Source organism: Podarcis bocagei (assembly GCF_964188305.1).
Source record: "Podarcis bocagei genome assembly, chromosome: 13".
NCBI classification, from domain to species: Eukaryota; Metazoa; Chordata; class Lepidosauria; order Squamata; family Lacertidae; genus Podarcis; species Podarcis bocagei.
In genome coordinates, this window is record NC_138138.1 from 6,598,263 (window position 1) to 6,620,469 (window position 22,207).

Genomic DNA, 22,207 nt, shown 5'->3' on the forward strand with positions numbered 1-22,207 from the left:
CCCTGCTGGAAAAGTTTGCTGTCCCCTGCTCTAAAGGGAGGTCAAAACATGAATTTCTAATGCCATGCAACAAAGTGTATCTTCAGATTTTTCAGCAACAACTCCTGAGAGGTGGATGACTATTAGGAAAAAACATTTTGAGATTTGACATATCTTCTTAATTTTCTACCTCTCAAATGAACTGATTGATAGATAGATATAGATATAGATATGAGCTAGTATATCAGCAAAATTCAAGTTCAACATGTAATGTAAATAGCAATGCCAATTTGAAATACAGCTGAAGCTTTTGGGATGACCCACGAACAGAGAACTTGAAGCTTTTCTGATTCTAGCAAGATACACAGAAGGTAGTTCTACAGATCATGAGAGCTACATCAGTGATGGGGAACATGTTGCTCTACAGATGTTGTTGGATTCTAACTCCATTCATCCCTGACCACTGACCATGCTAGGTGGGCTGATGGGAGCGAGAGGTCAATAACATCTGAACAGTCCCATGTTCCCCATTCCAACTGCACACTTTTGATTGCTAGTATTGGTGGCAAATTCTTATTTGGAGGAATTCAAATTAAAAAGCCCTTTACTGAATAGAGCTTAGAATATGAATTCCCCAAATGAGAATTTGCCAACATTACTAGTATTTCAGGCTGACTCTAACTGAATCAGACCAGAGTTGGGTCTGACTCAAAATAGTGAGCGGTTTTATAAACTTGGGGCATTTCTTGACAGGGACAATGGAATTCAAGTTCTCTCTGCCCCCTAGAATTGAATCAGGAGGCAGAAAAATCTAGACTTCTGCCCGCTGATGCATTTCACTGCCTCCACCACATGCAACAGTCCCAAAACTTGCCAAGTCCTCCCCGCTAGGAGTTTCACAGTCTATGAATGGAGCCAAACTCTACCACGGATTACCAGATGCTGGGGACAAACAATAATGGAAAACTATCCCCCTCATAACCTGCTTGTGAACTTCCAAAGGCAGATGAAAGTTGGGTTAATACATAATCTTTTGTCTGACCCACCCTTCACCTACAATTCCCATCAGCCCCAGAAATCACAATTGGTGCCTAACCAGACCAGGTATGGGAAAGCTGGTCAGACCCTTTTAGGAGTTTCCCTATAAAAAAACGGCTAACACGTCACACAGCAGCTGTATCCAATAGGTCTGTCTATCCATTCATTCATCCATCCAGCTATACGGCTTAACTGTAGCAAAAATTCTAAGCAGTCTACAGTTTTCGCATCTAGATTAGTCAGTCAGACATTCTAGGAACTTCTGTCTCACATAGTTTATTTCCTTTATTTACCAAGGGTTCAGTTTACAGTTTAGACTATTCACTAATCTGCTGGATTTTCGTAGTAAAACACTTAGTCTGGAATTGTATACCTACTTACAAGGGATTAAGCCCCAATTAACTTAATAGGAGTGACATTTCAGGAGACATATATAGGATTCCACTACTAATGAAGGATCTGCAGTTTTGATTTTGTATTCAATCATTTCCCATAAATAACGCAGGTGGCCTCTTTTAGTATGAAAAAGGGGAAACAAATGGAATTGCTTTGTGCATGTCAAATATACATGTGTGTACAACAACCAAAGATGTAATTTTCCCCCTTATTTGGGGGGAACGTTTGTTTTCTAACATGACTTTCCTTCTCATGGACCAAGCCATCCCATCTTCCCTGGAGAAAATCAAGATTCCACATTACTTGCAGGGTTTTTAGAAATTAAGTTTTTGCTTTTTTATAGCATAAACAATCTGGCCAGATTTGTGAATTGAGTAGTCTTCAAGTTTCTCAAAATCCCATTACGGAAACGAAGCAAAGTTTTGGAAATGCAAATAATCCAAATGCTACTGAAAAGTGTGGTGGAGATACGTAATGTGCAGTACGTGAACCTGCGTGAACTCTCGGTATTTGGAAAACAGACTGTCTTCATGGGTAAACAAAAGATTTGAGAAAGGTTGCTCCTAATTTTTCAGTGTGCTGCAGCCTTTCAAAGTAACAATGGAAATGTAAGTGCACCTCTCCAACATTCAGATGGGACTTGTAACCCTTTCTGAATCCAAAAAATTCACATTCATTCAAGTGAATAATTTTTGCTGGGAAACTAAGATCAACAGGGTTTCGTTCCTTGTAATTATGCCTATGACAGCAGTTTCAAGGCATGGACCATCTGCATTCAGAGATCTTTACAGAGATGGATGTTTCCCTTAACACTGAAAGCCTTTGCTGTCTTTATCTCATTCATCTGTGCAAATTTCCACAATGTTGCTCATTTGCGTCAGGTGCTCCTCTGGAAAAGCCCTAAACACCTGCCATCTGCTGAAAGCAACTCCACACCTCAACCACAGAGAGTTAGCCTATGCACCTGTTATAAATCTATTCCCCACACATACCAAAGAGCTCCACTTTATAATGTAATGTTTGGAAGGAATCCCAGAGACGTATGCTAAAATAATCATCATGAAAGAGATAGTTGCTCTCTATGCAGAGATTTGAAAAATCCTAATGGTAGGGGGAAATGAGGTGAGTTGTGTGTGTGTGTGTGTGTGCACGCGCGTGCGCGTGTGTGTTTGTTTCTTTTAAAGGCTGACATTGGGTTTGAATAACTGCCATTCTGAATAAAAGTGATTTCACAGATACACAATCTTTGCAGGAACTCTCCAATACTGAGAAAAAAATAGAAACCATGCAAACTAAAATCAAGTTTGACAGCAGCACACCCTAAGTCAGCATACAATATCCATTCTCCCTTCAGATGGTAGTTCTTTAACAGCATGCTTCAAGCAATAGCAGCCAATAAAGCCAAAGAGCCCAAGTCATAGAAGCATCATCAAGTCAAAGTACATGAAGGGCTGTCAGATAGATCTTGGAGCAGTTTTGTTCTGGGTTGCACCAGAGGGTAAGACTTGAACCAATGAGCTCAAATTACAAGGAAAAGAATTTAGACTGAAAGCTTGGAAGATCTTGCAGGTGGTGCAAGCTGCTCAACAGTGGAACAGTCTGCCTCAAAAGGCAGTAGACTCTCCTTTGCCAGAGATTTTAATGTAGAGATTGGATGGCTACCCGTTGTAGTGGATTTCCTGAATCAGCGGGGGAAGACCTTTGATGTACCAACTCTATGATACTATGATAGTGAGAACTGGCATTCAGCATGCACCAGCCCCAGAAATATTCATGCATCATAACAGAGAAAGTATTTTCAGGATTTGATTCCAACTGAGGAAGAAGTGAACAATCTTACCTTCAAGTACAGAAGTCACATATATAGACAATGCATTCATCATCAGATTTCCAAAGAAACTACGTAAGATGCTGATCATGTGCATAAACCAGCCAAAATAAGTATTTTTTGTCCCCCGGATCTCAATAGGAACGATTTAGGCATGTGCTTTAACTCATCATTGAAATAAATGTGATTTAACAGTGATTAACTTGGGCTAGATAATGCTTCTGATTTCTTCTTCACTTTTTACCCACATAATTGCATTTGGTGTATTATAAACCTATACTATACAGAGTTCTGCTATACATCTAAGATTGTATGCATGCCACCCCCACCAATAAAAACAACTTTTCATCTCTGTTTTCCCATTCACTATTGCCTTGCCACTTATTTCGGTACCAAATCATCACATCTCTTTCAGAGATTCCTTAAGCATAATAATAATAATAATAATAATAATAATAATAATAATAATAATAATAATAATATTTTCATCCCATATTTCCTATTAAAAATTAAAAATATGATTAACAATAATGTAAACCTAATACATATAAAATACAAATTCAGGAACATTCGAATTGGTATGTGTACATGAGAGTTTGCCACTTTCCTGTCACCAATTTTGAAATTCTCCCAAAAGCAGCTTGGCTCTTGGGGTCAAGGGGACAAGATGTTAAAACCAAGGTATACACATGGCCTAACACAGGCACGGTTATTCCAAGGTGCAGTATAGCTAAAATTAAACATTTTAAGTCCCCCTGCTGAACTCTCCTATTGAAGCCCATTCATCTAACATTTTTAATTTTAGCTGGAGCACATACTTTCCACATACTTTAAGTGTTTTGACTTTGTAAGCATTGATATACCAGGATCACAACACCAAATGCAATCGGTGAAATCAGAATAGCATTCCAAATGTTGCCATTTGTTTGTAAGGTATAAACCTATATCTAAGAGAAAGGATTGACAGCAAAAGATATCAACATTTTATGAAAGTGCGACACCTTGAAATCTATACTGGTGCATCTGCTTAAAGAACTGAGAAGCAATTCAGAGATGCCAATTTCCCCTTCAGAGTTCACTGGCACTTACCTTCTGAGATCTGAGATGCCCTGCGAGTTGTCACAGGGGACTTGGGCTCCTCCTGAGAATCTGTGGAAGTGGGGCTCGCAGATGTCGGAATGGGAGAGGTTGGGACTGAAGAAGAGCCCAAGTTCAAAGACAAGTCACTCTTGCCCCGACATAAACTCCGACTTCTCAGCTCCTTCTCATACTCTTCAGCTGCCAATTTCTCCAAGTATTTGTATCTGGAAGTCAAATTCCAAAGGGATTTCGTAAAGAAGGAGAAAACGGTTGCTGGTGCTTGTTTATAGCTGAAGCACCTGCGATGAAAGTTCTGACTTCCTGACGCATGAGGTACATGGCAAAACTGACTGCTGGGATAAACTTTGGTGGGAGGGGGGCCGGGACGGAAGGCACCAGAGCGGGGGACGGGACGGGACGAGAAACAAGCAAAACCCAGCGACGTTTATAGTGCTGATGTCGAACAAAAGGATAATCTTAAGCAATCCTCAGATGCTGAACTTTGAAGAAAATTGTCTTCTTCCCCATGGAAACATTTACAAGCTCTTCCCTTTTCCTTCACAAAAATGTCTCTCAGATCCCCAAATGTTAAAAGACCCAGTCCCAGTCTTGCTGAAGAGAAAGGGGAGGAAATTTTAGTGCCTCGCAGGAAAATAGATCTTGCAGAAAATAATACCACTTACAAATGTTTGGACTAAGAACTGTCTGAGTCTCTGAACCTGCTTCTATTTGCTCCAAGAGCAGTGCAATGGAATTCACTTTGTTCTCTCCAGCGTCTACAATGGAAACTTTTTTTTTTAATTCTAAAAGATTTCTCGGCCGGACTCAAGACATTCAATAGCTTGGATATGACGTCACATATAGTTTATTCATCAAAGTCAGTTGAAAAGAACAAAGATACATCTGTTTTGCATTTTAGGCAGGCAAGACTTGCTAACTGTTTATTAAGACCAGCTACCAATCATATTCTCCATACAATTCTTTATATGTTCAGACCAAAATAGCTTCGGAATATGTGTGTCTTCCAGATGTCTGCTAATTTTATCCACCATTATTTGCCCATGGAGTACATTAATTGATGCAGATGTAAAAGTAGGCTCCTGACTCCGTTTGTCCTACTCAGAAGTGAACTGCTCACAAAAGTGAATCAGAACTAACTTCTTGCATCCAAGACTCTGTTTGGCTTCTAATATCTGACTGCACTAAGCATTTCATAACAATACGAAATGTTTCTCAGATTCTCACCATCTTTTCCCTTAATCAAAATTGGAAGCCTGCTTCAGTTTTACACCTGAAATGGTTTACAGTGTGAAAGAGTAAAAATTACCTGGCTCAGAGGACCTCACCTCCCGCGTGTCACTGTTTGAAAAGAGGTACACACTGACAAGAGACTAATGCAGAAATGCAAATGCAATGGGAAGCCTCCCCTGAGTGTGGGTGATTCTGCTGCATCTTGCATTAAGAGGGATGGAATGATCCAATCGCGCCTAATGCAGAGATGGAGTAGATTGCCAGATCTCAGTGGAAGCTGACCGGAAAGCAAGATGAGTGAATCATGCAGATGCACAGCATGCAGTCTCCTCCTCGGGTGGACGCTTTTAGGAGCCGATATAAACAAGGAAAGGTTGCGCTAGTGAAAATTGCATCCAGTAAGGATGAGGCTGCTTTGCCACCAACCCCGGAAAATAACAGTGCCTGTTATTCAGTAAATACTAACTTATATAGTCAATACATGGGTACACATGTAGTTCCAAGTGCACAGCCATTGCAGATACGAAGATCTCTTTCATAAACATTATGCCACATGCAGCGTTGCAGGATCTGGTTTCAAGGGTGTGCAAAACCATTTTCAGTAACATAGTCAAGCTTTTTCTCAATGTTAAGCAATTAGGGTTCCATGTGATATAGAAGTGACCACAGATTTTGGAAAGTGATTGCAAAGGATGGCTATAAAATAGGAAATGTTTCTTGCATTTACAGTATACACAGCTAGTTCAATAGATTGTGATTCTCTATGAGAGCTAAGCTGTTACCTAAATAAGGCTTTATCTCCCAAATGGGTAGTCAACCTTTTTATATCTACTGCCCACTAATGCATCTTTCTTGATGGTAAAATTTCCTTACCGCCCACCAGTGCTCGATGGAAGGAGGATTCAGCTTGTGCCATAGAACCCCCTACTGCCCCACCTAGAATCCTGAAACGCCCACTAGTGGGCGGTAGGGACCAGGCTGACAACCCCTGGGGTAGATGGATTCATAAGTGACACAGGTAGCAGGGGTTTGTAGCCTATTTGGATTGAAACAGGCAGACCAGTGGGTCTCCCTACAGCTTGGAATCGTGGCTGCAATGCTATCTGACTCTTCTTTGTTGTACTGCCACCTGTTCCCTCCCTTATAGGTTAGAAGAAAACCATTCCAAGGGATGGAGAGGGAGGACTGCATATGCTTTGACACATTTGTCAAGAAGGTTGGCCACCATTTCTCCAAAGGATCATTTATCTAAAACATGGTGAAGTAAAGCTAAAGCTAAAGGGACCCCTGACCATTAGGTCCAATCACGGATGACTCTGGGGTTGCGGTGCTCATCTCGCTTTATTGGCCGAGGGAGCCGGCGTACAGCTTCCGGGTCATGTGGCCAGCATGACTAAGCCGCTTCTGGCGAACCAGAGCAGTGCATGGAAACACCGTTTAGCTTCCCGCTGGATCGGTACCTATTTATCTACTTGCACTTGGACGTGCTTTCGAACTGCTAGGTTGGCAGTAGCAGGGACCGGGCAACGGGAGCTCACCCCGTCATATGGATTCGAACCGCTGACCTTCTGATCAGCAAGCCCTAGGCTCTGTAGTTTAACCCACAGCGCCACCCACTAGCTAGCTGCAAGGAAATGGTTGATTGGCATCCATCTGTCTCAGGAGACAATGGATGAGTTTGCCTTTGAGGGTGAAGTCAAACTGTTGTAGGGCTATAGTGCCTGCTGTGGCTGTAGAGACTTGTAGTGAAAGACATGTTTTGTTGCAGCTGGGGCAGATGAAAGTGCCCACTTGTGCTGCTGAAGATGCGCCATGGCAGTTCTCTCTGCACTCCTGCCAGCAGTCATTCCTCCCCTGGTCACTGCTATGGATGCAAGACCTGACTGATTCTATCCAGCCTCTGTTTGTCTTTTGGCAGGTTGCAGTTTTAGGTATATTTTTCAAATGGTGTTTTGTACTTCTGGAAACCCTGGGGCTCTCCCAAGCACGTTGATACCAAACCTCTTATTTCTCAGTAACCCTTCCAAAACTCGTCGCCTGACTTTACTATTAGAAGAAGTGATGTTTGGACTGAAGGATGGGGAACATATGCAATGTGTGCAACATGATCAATATGTCCTATCTGTTTAAAGAGGCAGTCATGTTAGCCTGTCTTTCTGCAAATGATACTATAAAAATTGCAGGTAGCACTTTGCTCTCGTATTATTGAGGCTATGTGACTTTTAACTATGGCTGTAGAAGCTCTCTACATGGGATTCTTAGTTTCTCAAAACTCAAAATAGAGTGCTGTCCTTCCTTTGGCTTTCCAACCATACAACAGCCAGCTGAAGGTCTGGTGGAAGTTCTGAATCAAACCTAGTCTCCAAACTCAGACGACTTCCCAAGACACTTCTTTTGCAGATTTCTCTGCTATAGGCTTCTTGTGAAGTAGCTGAAAGTCTTGGCTGACAGTTTCAGAACTCTCTCTCTCTCCCTCTCTCTCTCTGCAATCCAAACAATTATTTGTTACATGCCCATTATTCAGTAATGAACATCTTCCTTTATCATGGCTGTGCTTGCCAGAATGAAATAGCACGTGCATTTCTGATTTAAGCCATTCTTTACAAGGCTAACCGGAAGCATGTTTACAAAACCATGCATTTCTTAATAAATGACATAAGAAATGTAAAAAAAAGGCCAAAAACAGTGTTAAGTACCGACCTCTCTTCTCTTGCTAGTCTTAGCTCCTCTCTTTTGTCTAGATAATTACGACTATGAAACAGAGGTGCACAAAGTTACAGGGGAAATAACTTAAATAAAAAGCAGGAAAAGAAGAACATAGCAAGCAGTGAAAGAAATGAAAGCAGCTAAAGCAAAAGAGGTCAGATTCAAATACATTCTTTGGTAAGAGAAATCTGTGATGATGGGTGTAATTTTTAAATGTCAAGGACACATTGTCACACACACACACACACACTTCTTTGGTACTACGCTGATAACTGATGTTTTTCATAGGGGAATATGTCACAGAATCCTGGCGTGGGACAAAGGATCGAACCTGTGACCTTGGCATTATGAGCGCCATGCTCTAAGCAAATGCCAATAAGTCTCCAACCTGCATCAAGTTTTGACCTGAGCTCTACGTCTTGTGAAAGGTATCAAGATTTATTCAGGTGATAAAAATTAAGAAAAAAATATTTTTAAAAAATCACACACACACACAAATATTTGTTCAGGTGTATAGCCACCATAGAAATGGCAACAATTAACACTCAGGTGTTTATTTCATGGGGTGGTGCTAAAACCAATCAGAGATTCTTTCCAAAGATTATGTGAATTGCACTGTGGGAGGCAGTCTTGAGAATTCATTCTTAGATAGGTAAACGGTAAAGGGACCCCTGACCATTAGGTCCAGTCGTGACCGACTCTGGGGTTGCGGCGCTCATCTCGCTTTACTGGCCGAGAGAGCTGGCGTATAGCTTCCGGGTCATGTGGCCAGCATCACTAAGCCGCTTCTGGTGAACCAGAGCAGTGCACGGAAACGCCGTTTACCTTCCTGCCGGAGCGGTACCTATTTATCTACTTGCACTTTGATGTGCTTTTGAACTGCTAGGTTGGCAGGAGCAGAGACCAAGCAACGGGAGCTCACCCCGTCGCGGGATCCGAACCGCCGACCTTCTGATCAGCAAGTCCTAGGCTCTGTGGTTTAAACCACAGCGCCATCCGCCTCCCTCCATTCTTAGATAGGTGGCAGTTAAAGGGCAAGTTCTCACTAACTTATTGTCCGGGTGACATCCCTTCAGATACCTCCACACAAAAATATTCCCTTTACATAGACAATGACTATTTCATTAACAGGCCAGAGGCTGGGGACTCTTTTGTCTCCTTCTGACTTTCCTGACTTCTTAGTCACTGATAAGTTATTGAGCTTTTCTGTTTCATTACAGAACTAGCAAATTATTTTTCTCTTTTGGAAATTATTAGGGCATCATCTTGCACTATGTTAAGCAAATTTACATGCAAATCTCATAACGAAATGATGGTGAAGTAGGTCTCACCAGTTGAACACATTTAATCCTACCAATGTAACTGTGATTTTTCTGCCAAGCAAATCCCATTACTGGGGGAAAAAATCAGCAGCACACAATGAAAACTGATTTTTCATGTTTTTAAATAAGCATTTATCTGTATGTGGTCACACAGCTTCTGAAGTAATTAATGTGGTTCAATAGACCTAAGAAAATTGTCGGTGGATTGAAAACTGTGAAGACAAGGTATTATATATAATCGACTTTTTATTTTGTTCTTTGTATATTGCAGTGTTTTTTTGTTGTTGCTATGGCCAATGGCTGACACAAATAAAGTTTCATTCATTCATTCATTCATTCATTCATTCAGGTATTACCCTGTGAACTGCCCTGAGACCTGTGGGTATAGGGCGGTATACAAATTTAAATAATAGTAGTAATAATAATAATAATAATAATAATAATAATAATAATAATAATAATATTTCAACTGACTCCAGATACTCCAGCTAACTGTAAGGCTACACGGATTTAAATGTGTCAAAGCTATGAAGAGCAGTATTTCATGAAATGCACTTCATACTTTGTACTCTGTGACTTGTGGGAATGGAAACTGAGAAATACCCAGACAAATAGGTGGTTAATCACAGGCATAGGCAAACTTGGCCCTTCAAGATGTTTTGAGAATACAATTCCCATCATCCCTGACCACTGGTCCTCTTAGCTAGGGATGATGGGAGTTGTAGTCCCAAAACATCTGGAGGTCCGAGTTTGCCTAAGATGCCACAATTCCAAATTTCTCTTCATGTGCAAATGCAGGTCAGGGTGGAGTTGCTACCATTTAGGAAGATGGATGGAAGGGTGCATATACTGAATATGGCAAATGACTTTTCAACTCTACTTATATCAAGATAACAAATCGTGAAATAATTTTCTCTCTTACTTGAACTTGTTTCTTTCTTCCCGCTCTATCCTTTGCAGCCTCTCCTCCCTCTCCTGACGTCGCCTCTCTCTTTCCGCTGCCAAAGACTCCTGGTGCTGCCGATACGACGATGTAAGTAGACCACCCAAGGACGGCCTGCAGACCAAGGAGAAACCAAGATCACATCGCTTCACATTTTTCAATAAAATAGCTTTTCACCTGTCTACTTTTTCTCATTCTAAATACATATACTGTATCCCATGGGTAGGCAAAGAAAGGCCCGGGGGACCGGATCCGGCCCAATCGCCTTCTAAATCCGGCCCACAGAAGGTCTGGGAATCAGTGTGTTTTCACATGAGAAGAATGTGTCCTTTTATTGCAGAAATGACTGGCAGAATCCGAGACCTGGGAGAAGAGTCGGTGGAAGAAGACCGGAAGAAATTTTAAGACTATCTACAGAAATATTGTAAAATTAATGAATGATAGAATGATGTTGGATAGCAACTAAGGGGTTTCCAGCTGTAATGATTTAAGAGAATATGAAAAAAGGGTTATAAATGGGTTAAAATCTAATGGTAAGGATTTGCTGAACCAATAAATTGAAGTGGAATACAAAAAAGGGAGGTATGAGGAGGTCCGGGAAATAAGCTAAAAGAAAATAAGTAAAAGAAAAAATGTATGTTTTTAACTGTTTTTATTTTGTATTTTTCTTTTTTCTTTTTCATTTTTACTGTTATATTTCAAAAAAATTAATAAATATTTTATTTTAAAAAAAGAATGTGTCCTTTTATTTAAAATGAATCTTTGCGTTATTTGTGGGGCATAGGAATTCGTTCACCCCCCTCCCAAAAAATATAGTCCGGCCCCCCACAAGGTCTGAGGGACAGTGGACCGGCCCCCTGCTGAAAAAGTTTGCTGACCCCTGCCTGTATCCCAGCAGCCTGTCTTTTCCATATGTGACTTACAGCCACTCTGGTTCATGCTAAAAGGTGAATTACCATTTTGCACATACTCTGGTAGGGCTTCTGATTAAAACAACAACAATAGCCCAATACAGTATTACACTAAGGGCCAATGGGAAAGGATTACCAGCCATTTCACTGATTTGGTCAACCCAAAAGTAAAGACCGCTGGAAACCTTTCTCTTTCATTGAAGCAAGCTATTTTCAGGGGTGGTCTTTGGTAACCTTTGCTAATATGGCACTCTGAGCCAGACCAAGTTTGGCTTCCCCCAAATGGATCGTCTCAATTCTGCACCTTCCCAATTTTGCACCCTCTCGGCTTGACACCCTGTGTGGGAGAACCACCCGCGCTGCCCTAAATCTGATGCTGCTCTTTTGTAACTGCTGGATGCCATACTTCATTCCAGCACAAAGGTTGACAGCACGGTTGGATTTAGGTTGGATGAGGCCCTAAGCTACTGAAGGTAACGGGGGCCTTTATATGTTCAGCTGCCCTTTGTCAACAACAAATTGTCACTATTTTTTGTGTTGAATATATGCTATATGGTAATTTATGGACCTAATAGGTATCTAAAGCCATTTGCACGTAACAAAGTACTGTATGTATTTTATCAGAGTGATTGTTGAACTGAAATACAATTAAGAAGTGATATTTTAGGGAGCAGGCTAGCAGGCAGGGGCCATTACTTACATTCTAGGAGCCTACACAACACAAAACACTGTTGCTGTATGTAAGGTAAAGGCAAAGGGATCCATGACTGTTAGGGTCCAGTCGTGGACGACTCTGGGGTTGCAGCGCTCATCTCGCTTTACTGGCCGAGGGAGCTGGCGTACAGCTTCCGGGTGATGTGGCCAGCATGACTAAGCCTCTTCTGGCGAACCAGAGCAGCGCATGGAAATGCCGTTTACCTTCCCGCCGGAGCGGTACCTATTTATCTACTTGCACTTTGACGTGCTTTTGAACTGCTAGGTTGGCAGGAGCAGGGACAGAGCAACGGGAGCTCCCTCCGTCGCGGGGATTCAAACCACCAACCTTCTGATTGGCTAGCCCAAGAGGCTCAGTGGTTTAGACCACAGCACCACCCGCTGTAGGTAGGTTTTATTTTATTTCTTTTTTATCTTATATTTTGGAAATGTACATCCAGTGGTTCTTTCCTTTAAATTTTTTGGGGGTCTCCAAGAGAGTGGGGCCCTAAGCTATAGCTTGTTTAGCTTATACGTAAAACCGGCACTGGTTGTCAGTCACTGGCTAGGAGTGCCACCACTATGACTTCGCAGCTTCTAGGGAGCGGTTGGAAGCTATGTCCATTCTCAGAGCAAGGCATTGCAAGGCAACATCTGAGACGAGACGGGCCCTTATGGACTCAGGCATTGCTTTGCAAAGGTGGGTGTGGCGACTGCCGCACAGATGTCTTTCTTACATCTATGCTTCCACCTTCTCACCCCTTGCCTTTTCCTGGAAGACCTATTGCAGTCGTTAAGAGTCGTCAACAGGCTCATCTCAGCTATCTGCCAATCTCCCATTCCCACCACCCTTCTAACACCCCTCCCCACCTTCTCACTATATAGAAGGGTCTGGCAACTTCTGTTTCAGTGTATCTGAAGAAGTGTGCATGCACACGAAAGCTCATACCAAGAACTAACTTAGTTGGTCTTTAAGGTCTTTATTTTGATTACATCTATGCCTTTGCCATAAATTGATGTTATTCGTATTTTTTTTATTTAATACCCTTCCGTAACTCACATACCAGTGTGCAACCCAAAAAGTCAAAACAGCTAACACAAGAATAAAATAATAAAAGCCCATTAAGAAAACTGCTTATTAGCAGTTTTCAGGCAAAGCAGCACCCCGCTGGAATGACAGAGACAAAACATGCAAGTTAAAACAAGACAAAGAAGGAAGTTATTGTTATGGCTGAACTGAAACTGCTAAATGTTTTCCACGACCACTTTCTGAAGTGCTGAGAGTTACATCCCTGTTTCAATTATTTTTTGGCCCTCCCTCTAAACGTGCTTGCTTACTCATTTAAATTGGCCTCACTTTTGGTAACATTATCACATAGCTAAATCGGATTGGCTAAGCAGTATCATGGTATCATCCTTTCAGTACTTGATTCCTAATTGGGTGGGATCCCCCAATGTGACCAATACAGGAAATTGCAAGGGGCAACCCCGGGGGGTGGGGGGTCGCTGCATGACACATAAAATAAAAAAGTGAGGCTCTTTTTCTAGAATCAACAGTGGAATAAAAGGCTCACTGCTGGCTATGTGATTTGAACTTTGATACAGCCATCTGTTAAAATGTAATCAAAGGACCACATGTAACTGTACTCTCTGAAATCGAGGGTGGTCCCTTTTTCCTTACAGGACGTTACCTAAAAGCTCCAATTCCAGGAAAAGAAATCAAGATGGGCCATTTCAGAAGGGCTTATCAAATTCTTGCTTTGGAGTCTCAAGATTGCTGCCCCTGTAATTAGTGGGTGCATTTTTACAGATATTTGTAAGTGAAAGCAGATGTACAGAAGGTTCTCCTGACCTATTTCATCAAGGCATTTGCAATATCCCAAGTTTGGAATGAAAGGGTTAGCTGGGGAGAAAGGAGAAATTGCAGCCCCTTTCTCTAAAAACAAAAGAAGCAAGGTGATCACTGCCACTATTTTAAAACACTTTGGCTTGTAGATGTGCATACAAATATTCAGTTACGCAAGACGTGACAGCTTTTGCCCCACTGGCAGCAGATCAATGCAAGTAGGATTTCAACAATTTCTGCGCATTGAATTCGAATCTGTTATATCCCACATGGACAAACATTACATAAGGGGGTATAAAACCCAATATCCCGTAAACCTTGTTTCTGGCACAAAATTACAGATGCAATATCATTGTCCGACTGCTGTCAAGCTAGGTCTGAGCTAAAAAAGGTTGTGAAACGTTCATCAGACGACAAAAGCAACCCCCTTTATCACTGGCTTTTCAAGGTGGCACTGTCAAAGGGGGTGAAAACCTTTGCCTAGTTCCAAAGGTCATAAAGAAGAATGAGGGGGCTGCTTCTGCATCTCTTCCCTGCTCATCATTTTATAAGAGATTCCCCATCTTAAAAGAGGCGAATCCTTCTACTCTCTTGGCAAACTGCCTCCAAATGGCAGGGGGTGGGGAGTGGGCAAGAATTGTGCTGCTTCCTTTAAATTGGCAAAAGAAAACACCTTGCAAATACACCATACCTTGCAAATACAAGGCAACTGGCACAGGAACAAGGGAAATGGCTATAATCCCAATAAAGGTAAAGTTAAAGGGACCCCTAACCATTAGGTCCAGTTGTGGCCGACTCTGGGGTTGCGGTGCACATCTCGCTTTATTGGCTGAGGGAGCCAGCGTACAGCTTCCGGGTCTTGTGGCCAGCATGACTAAGCCGCTTCTGGCGAACCAGAGCAGCGCACAGAAACACCGTTTACCTTCCCGCCGGAGCGGTACCTATTTATCTACTTGCACTTTGATGTGCTTTCGAACTGCTAGGTTGGCAGGAGCAGGGACCGAGCAACGGGAGCTCACCGTGTCGCGGGGATTTGAACCGCCGACCTTCTGATCGGCAAGTCCTAGGCTCTGTGGTTTAACCCACAGCGCCACCCGTGTCCCTATAATCCCAATAGCCTTATACTAAGCTAGACTGTATGTCCATCTAGCACAGGATTGTTGGCACAAACTGGCAGCAGCTCTCCTGGGTTTAAGGCAGAGGATTAAACCTAGGACCTTCGGCATAAAAGGAGTTGCTCTACAATTCTTCCCCAAAGACAATCCCTCTCATGCTTTGATAAATGACAACAAAGCGAGGCAACACACCTCTGACTGGTTGGACCCTTGGGATCAGTCCAGAAAGCACAATCCTCATTCTCGCTTAGCAACATTTGCTCTGACTGCACTAAGTACATGGTTCCTGATTGACTTGGATCAGAGGTAGGTTTAGGGGAGCACGACTGGTTCAGTCGCACTGGGCATAGAGCCTCAGGGAAAAGGGTGGTGCTGTGGTCTAAACCACTGAGCCTCTTGGGCTTGCCAACTGGAAGGTCGACGGTCTGAATCCGTACGACAGAGTGAGCTCCCGTTGCTCTGTCCCAGCTTCTGCCAGCCTAGCATGTCGAAAGCACACCAGTGCAAGTAGATAAATAGGTATCGCTGTGACAGAAAAGTAAACGGCATTTCCGTTTGCCCTGGTTTCTGTCACGGTGTTCCGTTGTGCCAGAAGCGGTTTAGTCATGCTGTCCACATGGCCCGGGAAGCTGTCTGTGCACAAACGCCGGCTCCCTCAGCCTGAAAGCAAGGTGAGTGCCGCAGCCCCATAGTTGCCTTTGACTGGACTTAACTGTCCAGGAGTTCTTTACCTTTACCTTTTTTAAAATTAGAGCCTCAGGGGAACCACAATGATGATGGAGAATGCAGGGGGGGGCACAGGGTTTGCACAGGGCACTGCTGAAATTTTAGATCCCAAGGTCCACCAATGCTCGGATTATCCCAGGAAGAAAATGATAAGGAGGAACGGAAAGATTAGGGTTAAAAATGGTACCAAAGTACAGTGGTGCCTCGCAAGACGAAAAAAATCCGTTCTGTGATTCTCTTCGTCTAGCGGTTTTTTCGTCTTGCGAAGCGAGCCCATTGAAGGATTAGCGGATTAGCGCTATTAGCGGCTTATCTGCTGATCGGATCAGCTGATAAGCGGCTTAGCGGCTTAGAAAAAGGGGGGGGGGAAGAAAAAAACCAGCAGGAACTCGCAAGACATTTTCGTCTTGCGAAGCAAGCCCATAGGAAATTCGTTTTGCGAAGCACCTCCAAAACGGAAAACTCTTTCGTCTAGCGAGTTTTCCGTCTTGCGAGGCATTCGTCTTGCGGGGCACCACTGTAGTAACAGATGGTGCAGACAATGGCTACAAACAACTTAGAAAAAAGGCAAAGCCAAGTAATTTTCAGGAACCATTTCATCCCTCACACAAACACAACAGAACCTCCAGTGTTTTGCAAAACTTGTGAACCTTACAATACCCTTGTTAATTTCAGGATGGAGCTACATGTTACTGATGGCATAGTGATATCATTGAAAACAGTGTTTGCACACAGACTTGCCCCTTTGTCCCCAGAAATGCATCTCTCCCGGCGATGTAGAAATCCAGTTACAGGCTGGCAAGATTGCTTCCTTTTCTTTTGCTTAATAAGAAGTCACAGTCACAGAGGTGGAGCTGTAAATGTGCCAGTATCTCTCCACAACCGGCAACGTAAGATTGCACTGCACTTCGAACTTGTCCGGTAGGATCCCCCAAGGCTAATGTACATTTTATAAACACATTTATAAACACGAGTGGGGTAGGTTGCAGAGAAATGAGGCCAGACTTGTAGTGCAACAGCTGGTGCGAGCTGTTTCTGAATTTGCACTGTGAAGGAATTGGCCTTTACTCTCCTTGACTGCTTGTGTATATAATGGGAATGTATGTCTTGCTTATATGGCTAGTTGAGGAGTGCATGGTTAGCTTGAAACTCTAGCATGTGCCCTGAGTCTACTGTGACATCAAGGCATAGGCGTCTGCCACTGTCGATGTGTCTAACAACACATGTCTCTCTGAGGCTGGGAAATTTTAAAGCTCTAAGCTTCCCAAGGGGAGGAGCACAACTGACAGGTGACATTTAAACACACAGACAGACAGGAGGTGAGCAGATCAAGGGTATCTTACATGATATAGAGAAGATTTGGGGTTTCAAGGTTTCAAGGAACAAAGGCTGACTTGTGAGCTTAGGTAAATTCAGGGACTGAACAGATATGGGCAAGTGGATATCTTTAACCGATTTTACTCTGCTTTTTCTCCAAAGGAAATATCTGAGGTTTTTTTTGTTATATTGGGCATCTCATTTCTTTCTAACATTTATATGTATTATACTGTTTCGAGGGCTTTTGGGGTTGTTTACTTCTTTAGTCAAGTGGTGCCTACATTTTATGAAAGTGAAATATACTTTTTTTTCATTCTAGTAAATACAGTTCTTGTTTCATAATCCCTTTGTGGTCTCAGCTTATTCTAAACACTTCCATGCTTAGAGCTTCAACATCATGCTGCCTAAGGAGGTTTCAGAGAGATCTCAGGGAGATTTTGGAGGCTGTTTGTTAAGCGGCAGCTTGGTAAATAGTCTCTCATCCGGTGGCGAGGGAGGGACCACTGTGGCCTGGTGTCCAGGAAAACATGGACCCATGGAGGGATGGGCTGTGTCTGTCTGTCTGTCTCTTTCTGGGGCACACAAAACCCAACAAGCATTCCCCCCCCCCAAAGAATAAAAGTTACAATAATAACAAAATATTTAAACCACAGAATTTAAAAAGAATTGTATAAAAGCGGTCAGCAAACATAAAGCAAACGCAAACTTGGCTGGGGAGATACAACAGGCCGTATCAAAAGCTCAGGAAAGCAAAAACACATTTGTCTGGCAGCCAAATGGCTTCAAGGTAGGCACCAGGTGAGCATCTCAAGGGAGAACGTTCCATAGTTGAGGGGGCACCACCTAAAAGGAACCACCCCACCTACGTTGGCAGGGGCACCGTAAAGGTCCCAATCAGTTCTTCAGGTACCCTGGTCCCAAGTTGTGAAGGGCTTTAAGGATCAACAAAGCACTTTAAACTGAACTGGGAGCCTTGCGCATCTGCACTGTGATCATAACACCCACTTCCAGTTTCAGAAGTTCATTAACTCTTAACATACTACAGTGGTGCCCCGCAAGACGAATGCCTCGCAAGACGAAAAACCCCTAGACGAAAGGGTTTTCCGTTTTTCGATGCGCTTCGCAGGACGAATTTCCCTATGGGCTTGCTTCGCAAGACGAAAATGTCTTGCGAGTCTTGAGATTTTTTTCGCTCCCCCCCTTTTTCTAAGCCGCTAAGCCGCTAATAGCCTTTTAGCCGCTAAGCCTTTAATAGCCGCTAGACCTTTAATAGCCGCTAAGCCTTTAATAGCCGCTAAACTGCTAATAGCGCTAATCCGCTAAGCCGCTAATAGGGTTGCTTCGCAAGACGAAAAAACCGCTAGACGAAGAGACTCGCGGAATGGATTAATTTCGTCTTGCGAGGCACCACTGTACCTTGAGTATAAATTAAACAACTAACCACTGTTCCTCTCCAATTATGGGTTTAAGTGCTTTTGAGGCATAATTCTTCCAATGTTTCTACAATAACTTTTACAATGCTCAAAGAATGGGATTATTTCTCCCAGTGGCTCCACCTGAGGCTAATAGAAGCCACTGGGTGGCCTGATTTGGATTGGAGTGGATTGGATTTTGGGGGCAAGGGGAGGAGGGGAAAGAACGATTAACTCTTTGCTACTTCCTAATTGGGGAACTGTTCCTCTTGCATTTTATGGCCTTTTGGTCAATGTTCTTTCTTTTCATTATGTTTTATGTTTATTATCTTGTTTTCCTATTCTGCAAGAATACACTTACCGTATTTTTCGCCCCATAAGACGCACTTTTTCCCCTCCAAAAATGAAGGGGAAATCGGGGTGCGTCTTATGGGGCGAATGCCTGCAAGCCTCGCGCGCCCGGCAGGAGGTCCGACCGGGTGCGCGAGGCTTGGGGCGGCAGCCTGTCGCCCGAAGCACGGGGAGCCCTCTGGAGGGCTCCCCCTGCTTCGGGCGAGTGTCTGCAAGCCTCGCGCACCCGGCAGGAGGTCCCGCTGGGTGCGCGAGGCTTGGGGCGGCAGCGGACTGCTTGCCGGCATGCAGAAGCTTGGGGCGTGCTGAGCTCAGCACGCCCCAAGCTTCTAGGTGCGCGCAAGCAGTCCGCTGCCGCCCCAAGCCTTGCGCACCCAGCGGGACCTCCTGCCGGGTGCGGGAGGCTTGGGGCGGCAGCGGACTGCTTGCCGGCACGCAGAAGCTTGGGGCGCGCTGACCTCAGCTTGCCCCAAGCTTCTGGATTAGCGCAGCGCACCTGGGGGGGGGGGAAATAAATTTTTTTCCTTTATTTCCCCCCCTAAAATCTAGGTGCGTCTTATGGGCCGGTGCGTCTTATGGGGCGAAAAATACGGTATAAGATTATAACATCACCCACTTCCCTAGACGAGAAAACCTTTTCTCCCCGCCCCTCTATCTCTGTGTAAATACCTTTTTGCAAAATAGCAACACTCCAGCATGTTGTGAAATAAAGTTTTGGCATAAGAAAACATTTTCTTCTTTTCACATAACCCTAGAACTGTGAAAATACCACCTTCCAATTTGACACTGTGATTTGGGGGCTCTTCCAGAATTTGTATGTGTCTGTGAAATTATTTCAAAGGCTGAGGTGGGGAACTTTCTGGTGAGTTGAGGTTAACTTTGTTTCACTGCTGCGGAAAACCTCCTAGCAGCAACCACATCCTGATCTCATTTCATGGCACTAAGGGCACGTGCTGACTACTGAGAGGAGATTTGCTGCTGCTCTATTAAGCAGTGACAAAATAAAAGTTCAAGAAAGAAGATAATGACTTTTGTAAATCAAGAAAATCTTTAATTAAAAAAAATATACAGTGGTGCCTCGCAAGACGAAATTAATCCGTTCCGCGAGTCTCTTCGTCTTGCGGTTTTTTCGTCTTGCAAAGCACGGCTATTAGCGGCTTAGCAGCTATTAGCGGCTTAGCGGCTATTAGCGGCTTAGCGGCTATTAACGGCTTAGCAGCTTTAAGAAAAAGGAAACAAACTCGCAAGAACTCGCAAGACGTTTCGTCTTGCGAAGCAAGCCCATAGGGAAATTCGTCTTGCGGAACGACTCAAAAAACGGAAAACTCATTCGTCTTGCGCGTTTTTCGTCTTGCGAGGCATTCGTCTTGCAAGGTACCACTGTATTAATAGCCCACGAAACAAACTCCTAGACAAAAGTGATCTTGTATAGTAATGCTGTTAAAGTTATGTATTACTGTATTGTATTTGCATATAAATAAAATATAACAAAAAATCCAACAGAAAAAAGAAAGAAATAAGATCATGGCTGCCAGTAATGATTAATTAATTTGTTATTTATATCATACCCTTCAGCAATGGATGGTAACAATCAAATACACTGGCAAGCCCCCTCTCATCTTGCAAATTATTCTTTCTGTCTGAAATCTTTCCACTGCCGCTACCATCACATCTTTCATAGAATCGCAAGAGTTGAACGATGCCTTGAAGGTAATCCAATCCAATTCACTGCCTAGTGCAGGAAAGCCAAACCTAGACCAACCTGGATCCATTGCTGAACTCTTCTAGGAAGGTAACTCTATAAACCACTTTGAAACCAGATTCGGTCAAGGAAAGCATATCAATATTTTAACTTATTTTCAATTAATTAATCTATTTTTTGTTCACGCTGTTTTCTTACCAACCTCTCAATTTTGGCCTCTTCGGGTGGCGTTGCAACATGGCGAGAATTGGGCGTTGTAGGTGCACTTAATCCAGAATGAGGTAACGTGGAAGAACAGGAGTTGTTGCTGTAGCCACTGTACCTGAAGTTGACAGAAGCGGGAAAGGTCACTTCATAAACAGGTCAACAACATGCTGTTTTCATTAATGCTCTACAAAAGGATCCCTGGGTTAATAGTGTGCTAGAGGTCCACAGACAAAAACAAACTGCCCAGTCAGTACAAATGCATTTGTAATATTCAGCACTGTTTGGTTTTTGTTGCCCCGTCACAAAATTCACAATTGGCAGAATTCCAGTTTAAATCTGCCAAATCTATGCATCCTTGGCTGTCCGGTCAACCACCGCTCATCCTCCAACTCTCGCTTTCCTGCTCACATCATTTCTGCTAATAGTGCACAATTCCTCACATCTCTAGACCCTAATTAGGGTGTTGTGGGTTTTTTTGCCCCAGTCCTATCATCTCTGCCCCGCTGCAATTTTGTGTGTTTTCTCAGGTTCCTGTTTTTCTGACACTTTATGTTATGTACTGAAGTTCTCACCCTGGGCCAGCAGGGGGATACTGTAGATAGTTATGCAAATAAGGGATCAAAAGTGACATTCAGTGATTGGATGGTTTTAGAAAATTGTTACAGTTACATTGTAAAGGCAAAGGTAAAGGGACCCCTGACCATTAGGTCCAGTCATGACCGACTCTGGGGTTGCGGGGCTCATCTTGCTTTATTGGCCGAGGGAGCCGGCGTACAGCTTCTGGGTCATGTGGCCAGAATGACTAAGCTGCTTCTGGTGAACCAGAGCAGCGCACGGAAATGCCGTTTATCTTCCCGTCAGAGCGGTACCTATTTATCTACTTGCACTTTGATGTGCTTTTGAACTGCTTGGTTGGCAGGAGCAGGGACCGAGCAACGGGAGCTCACCCCGTCGCGGGGATTCGAACCGCCGACCTTCTGATCAGCAAATCCTAGGCTCTGTGGTTTAACCCACAGCGCCACCCGCATTACATTGTACTGGAGCTCTATATAAGCAGGCTGACTGAACCCTTCAGTTCAGTTCTGTTCTGGCCTGTGAATAAACAAGAGCTGTTTGAATAATCGCTGTGTCATCTGATATGTTCACCCAGAACTTAACACTTTACCTTGTCCTATTTTCGTTCACCATAGTGCCTTCTGACCAGCCTTCACAGTACTCTTCTCTCCCTTTCTCAACAGGATTCCCTCCTGATCTTAAGGCATGATGGCCTTTCTTCAAGGCTCCCTCACAGATTAGCACTGACAACTGCAATGTGCTCTACGTGGGGCTACCTTTGAAGGTGACCTGGAAACTACAACTAATCCAGAATGCAACAGCTAGACTG

At 43.4% G+C, this 22,207-nt stretch overlaps 1 protein-coding gene across 16 annotated transcripts in view; it reads right to left on the bottom strand.

Moving 5' to 3' along the window:
• The window catches only part of FHOD3 (formin homology 2 domain containing 3), a 361,609-nt gene that overhangs the window by 69,584 nt on the left and 269,818 nt on the right, over nt 1–22,207 (bottom strand). For 13 of the 16 annotated variants that reach the window (XM_081166062.1, XM_081166061.1, XM_081166055.1 and 10 more), the window contains 4 exons: nt 20,819–20,938; nt 10,523–10,657; nt 8,273–8,323; nt 4,331–4,545 (listed from right to left, as the gene is read on the bottom strand). In XM_081166062.1, the coding sequence (XP_081022188.1) occupies nt 4,331–4,545; nt 8,273–8,323; nt 10,523–10,657; nt 20,819–20,938 (521 nt within the window). The remainder of the gene's footprint in view (nt 1–4,330; nt 4,546–8,272; nt 8,324–10,522; nt 10,658–20,818; nt 20,939–22,207) is intronic. The other 3 variants (XM_081166054.1, XM_081166058.1, XM_081166052.1) reach the window with 2 other exon arrangements.